The sequence below is a fragment of the Callorhinus ursinus genome, unplaced genomic scaffold (assembly GCF_003265705.2).
Source record: "Callorhinus ursinus isolate GAN/ISIS: 27379988/994484 unplaced genomic scaffold, GSC_fseal_2.0 scaffold1, whole genome shotgun sequence".
Lineage (NCBI taxonomy): Eukaryota > Metazoa > Chordata > Mammalia > Carnivora > Otariidae > Callorhinus > Callorhinus ursinus.
The window spans coordinates 77,309,081-77,313,627 of NW_027397063.1; the positions used below are offsets into that span (position 1 = coordinate 77,309,081).

Consider the following 4,547-nt stretch of genomic DNA (forward strand, 5'->3'; position numbering starts at 1 on the left):
AAAAAAAAAAGGGGGCGCCTGGGTGGCTCAGTTGGTTAAGCGACTGCCTTCAGCTCAGGTCATGATCCTAGAGTCCTGGGATCGAGTCCCACATCGGGCTCCCTGCTCAGCAGGGAGTCTGCTTCTCCCTCTGACCCTCTTCCCTCTCGTGCTCTCTATCTCTCATTCTCTCTCTCTCAAATAAATAAATAAAATCTTAAAAAAAAAAAAAAAAAGACTAAGCTTCTTGGAGGCAGAGGCTATACCTATACCTGCCTGGCACATAATGAGCACTCAAAAACTTTTTTTTTAAAATGAAATGAAAAATCTAACAAATCAATTATGCTCCTGTCTTAATTAGATGGCAAACTATTTTTTTAATTTTTTTTAATTTTTTGGCAAACTAGACATAGAATTTTAATCTGAGTGAGACTCTTGATTCTTGCAATTCTGCATCTGCTTATTTTCCTTTTTCAAAGGATGGGAAATAGGTCTATTTCCTGTACCTTGTTTTGTTAAAAACAAAGTACTAATGAACCCAAAATAGGAGAATGGCAAAGGGAAATAGGAGGCTTAAACCATAGCCATGGAGGTCTGGGTATTTATTTTTTATTTTTATTTTTTTAAGATTTTATTTATTTATTTGACAGAGAGACAGAGAGAGAGCACAAGCAGGCAGAGTGGCAGGCAGAGGGACAGGGAGAAGCAGGCTCTCGCTGAGCAGGGAGCCTGACAGGGGGCTCGATCCCAGGACCCTGGGATCATGACCTGAGCCGGAGGCAGCTGCTTAACCAACTGAGCCACTCAGGTGTCCCAGGTCTGGGTATTTAAAAACCAGGATACAATTTCTAATGGATAAAAATCCTCAAGATTTGGATCTCTTGGGGCACCTGGGTGGCTCAGATGGTTAAGCGTCTGTCTTCGGCTCAGGTCATGATCCTGGAGTCCTGGGGTTGGGTCCCACATCGGGCTCCCTGCTCCTTGGGAGCCTGCTTCTCCCTCTGCCTCTCTCTCTCTCTCTCTCTCTCATAAATAAATAAATAAAATCTTTAAAAAAAAAAAAAGACTTAGATCTCTTTGCTACTAAAAACACTGTTTTCACTTTTCTGAGGATGCTGATGTTTTTCCACAGAGTAAATGGCTTCCAAGTTTAGAGGTGTGGTGATTTTTCTGGGAAAACATAAAGCAATGGTGGCAATTTTCTAACCTGGTCTTAGAACATTCCAATATGATACTGAAGAAGGCAAATGACTTTGGGAGAAAGCAGGAAGGTGGTTTTCTTTTTTTGTTTGGACAAGGATACCCCAACTCATGGGGATGAAGGTTTTGAGAAAATTTTAAGGTTAGAGATTTGGGGGTGAGGGGTGCAGGAATGATGAAACACAATTTATCAAAGTTGGACTGTTTATTTTTATAATGCGAGTTTGAAGTAAAGGAGAACCATGAAAGATGGGTCACAGGAGCAATGGGTAGGCCCAGAAATCAGAAAGTATGGAAATCCAGATGAATTATGCATTGTACCCAAAGCTAAAGATCAGTGTCAGATCTAGTCAGAAATCATTATTAGAAGATAGCTATAAATTTTAAAATTTAAACTGCAAAGATCTTTTAAATTAAGCAAGCAACTTAAAAATACAGCTTACTAAGTTAATTACACAAAACCTAGGTAGGAGGTTTGGTTTCTTTTCACAGTACACCCTTTGGAAAATATGACCTACTACATATACTGGTCATACAGGGGTAACTCAAACACAAAACCATACACTTATTTTTGTGAGTTTTAAATATTTTATATATGAAACAGGCTTTAAGACATATTCCTCTCCATAAGCAAATGAGACACAGGACGTTTATTCTGAATACCTAAACCATATACGAATATGCTGTGGCTATATAACTGAAAAATGACTTACGGAGAAACAACCAAAAATCTATTTTTAAAATGGGAAAGGGTTTTATTGAAATGCCTTTTTCTTCATCCCAGAGATTCTTGTTCACCACTTATTAGGAACTCTGGGCCAGTTACTTAATCTTTCCCATACCTTATTTTCTTATTCCATTATATGGGGATAGCAGTATCATCTCCTATGGCTGTTGCAGATTGAGTTAATGCACATATTAAACGCAACACGTGAAAAGTCTCTATATGTTTGCTGCTGGCATTATTAGTATCCATTTCTACCTCAGTAAAATTAAACAATGCTTTCTAAGGAAAAACTCATGAACAGCTTCTAGGTCCCTGGATCAGTGAACCTAAAGGTCAAAAGAGAGTCAACAGCCTCCGTGAGCAAAGGCACAAAGACCCAGTTTTTTGGTCAGGATGTCATCTTCAGATGGGAAAGAGGTAAATCATGAAGATCCACTAGGCTTTGAGTAAAAATGGGGAACTACTGACTCTCACATTTGAGAAATCAAAAGCAAGAACATAAACGGGGAAGAGGAGGATGAGGATCAGCATATTACCGCAAAGAAACTCAAGCTACATTCCAAAAACGAAGATCGCTGAAAACCTCGGGCGCCTGGGTGGCTCAGTCGGTTGAGCCACCGCCTTCGGCTCAGGTCATAATCCTGGAGTTCCGGGATCGAGTCCCACATCGGGCTCCCTGCTCAGCAGTGAGTCTGCTTCTCCCTCTGACCCTCTTCCCTCTCGTGCTCTCTCTCTACCATTCTCTCTCTCTCAATAAATAAATGAAAATCTTAAAAAAAAAAAACTCTGAAAACCTCATTTTTATCCCCTACCTGTAAAATGCCATCCTCTTCAGAAACAATAACCTTACTAGACACACTGACAAAAGCAACACTTTAGATTTGTCTCCTTGTTCTCTAAACTCATCAAGCACAGCAAAAACCAGTATCATACATCAGTGCTTCCTACCTATCTAGCAAGAATGAAAGCTCTGATTCAGTGTATTTCAGGCGGAGCTTGAGATACTGCATTTCTAAAAAGCTTGCAGGTGATGCTGACACTGCCGACCCATGGACTAAACTTGGTGTAGCGAGTGGATCATTATCTCACTGAACCTTCACAACCACCCCACTGGGTAGGAATTATCATTCCCAAAACGAGGAGCCTAAAGTTGGGAAAAGTTAAGTAACTTGCCCAAGGCCAAATCGCTCCATAAATGGTGAGACTGAAAGTACAAGCCAGGTCTCTGTAACTGCCAGGCCGGTGCTTATCTTTCCACCACACCGCAGCCGACCCAAGAACAACATCTTTAAGTTACAGGTGTTCCCACGAGTAACTCTGGACAACCCACAGTCAGCAAACAGGCAGAAGTTAATGAAAGGTGTGAGGCAACAGAGCACCGAACTAGAGGCGGCTGCGTCCTCAGTGGCCGCCACTCCTCCAATCAGTGGTACCTCTTCGCGGCTCGCTTTACGGTCCACGGGTCGTTGTGGAAACCCTCGGTCCATGCTTGCAAACTGCTGGGACCTCCCAAGTTTAAACACGCGCGCGCGCCCCAATGTAGCCGAGTTATGGAGACACCCGGGAAGATGCGACCCTGCGGCCAGCCACTCAAGCCGGGGCTCTGCGGGCCGACCCCCCAGGATGGAGTGCCCGCCCAGGCGGAGGCCGGCACGCACCCCCAAAACCCTGCTCCTCCGGGGGCCGCCGCAGGAGGCGGCGACTCCGGGCGCCCGAGGCTCTCGCCGAGCCGGGTGGGCTCCGGGGGCGGGCAGAGCACGGGGCGGGGATGGGGCGGGGAGGCTGGGGTCCAGAGCAGGGGAGACCGGAAGGGGCCGCCTGGGAGGGGAGGGCTGGGGGCGGCGGTTACAAACCTCACACGCTAAAAAGGCGCGCTCTCTCGTCCGGCCGCATTTACTCACCTCCCCCGTACACCCCGCCGCTCATGGCTGCTCTCCGCGCGACTCCTACGCTAAAGGCTACCGGGCGAAGTGATTGCGACGGCCGCGAATGCGGGTCCCGAGAAGCACTAGCCCCCTACCCCCTTAACTTCCACCGCCACCCCCCTCAGGCAACAAAGCGGCGTCCACACACCCCGGAGCTCAGTCACACTTGCTGTCTGCTCTTATCAGCCAATCATGAGAGGCCCGGATACCCTTTAGCCAATCAGGACGAGGCTGTGCTGCATCCCTGCCGCGGCACAGCCAGTTTAGCCAATCGAAGGCAGCCATGGAGGCGGGGAAAGGGGAAAGCGACGGAAGGAGGGAAGGAGTTGGGTTGCGGAACCGGCCGCAGGCGGGGAGGGGGGGTGTGAGGGGTGAGATTGGGGCGGAGCTTCCCGAGTGGGCGGGAGACTAAGCCGGGGGGAGCAGGAGAGGTAGGAGAGAGACTGGAGGGAAGTGGCGGGGTGGGTCCAGGGGTGTGTCTGGGCGCTGAGGAGCGGTGGGAATCCGGGAGCCCAAAGTAAACCTCTGGAAAACAGTCCAGAAATATAAAGTGTCCCCACGCAGCGATTCCTAGTTTTGGACTGTGGAGAATGCAGAATTTTTTTTTCCCAGAAAATGTACTTTCAGCTAACTTTTATGTTAAAAAAAATTAAAATGTTATGGTCAACTTTGAGGTAGGGAAACAGTAAATCAGACAAACCGATAGGATTCTGCAA

The 4,547-nt window shown here is 46.8% G+C and overlaps 1 protein-coding gene across 2 annotated transcripts in view; it reads right to left on the bottom strand.

Annotated features, from left to right (window-relative positions):
* Nucleotides 1–3,984, bottom strand: part of ACTL6A (actin like 6A) — a 29,787-nt gene extending 25,803 nt beyond the window's left edge. Inside the window, exon 1 of one of the 2 annotated variants that reach the window (XM_025878309.2) lies at nucleotides 3,808–3,984. In XM_025878309.2, coding sequence (XP_025734094.1) covers nucleotides 3,808–3,832 — 25 coding nt within the window. In that variant the 5' untranslated portion in view covers nucleotides 3,833–3,984. Of the gene's footprint in view, nucleotides 1–3,339; nucleotides 3,534–3,807 lie in introns of those variants that run through there. The other variant, XM_073896853.1, reaches the window with a different exon arrangement.
* Between the last annotated feature and the right edge of the window lie 563 nt (nucleotides 3,985–4,547).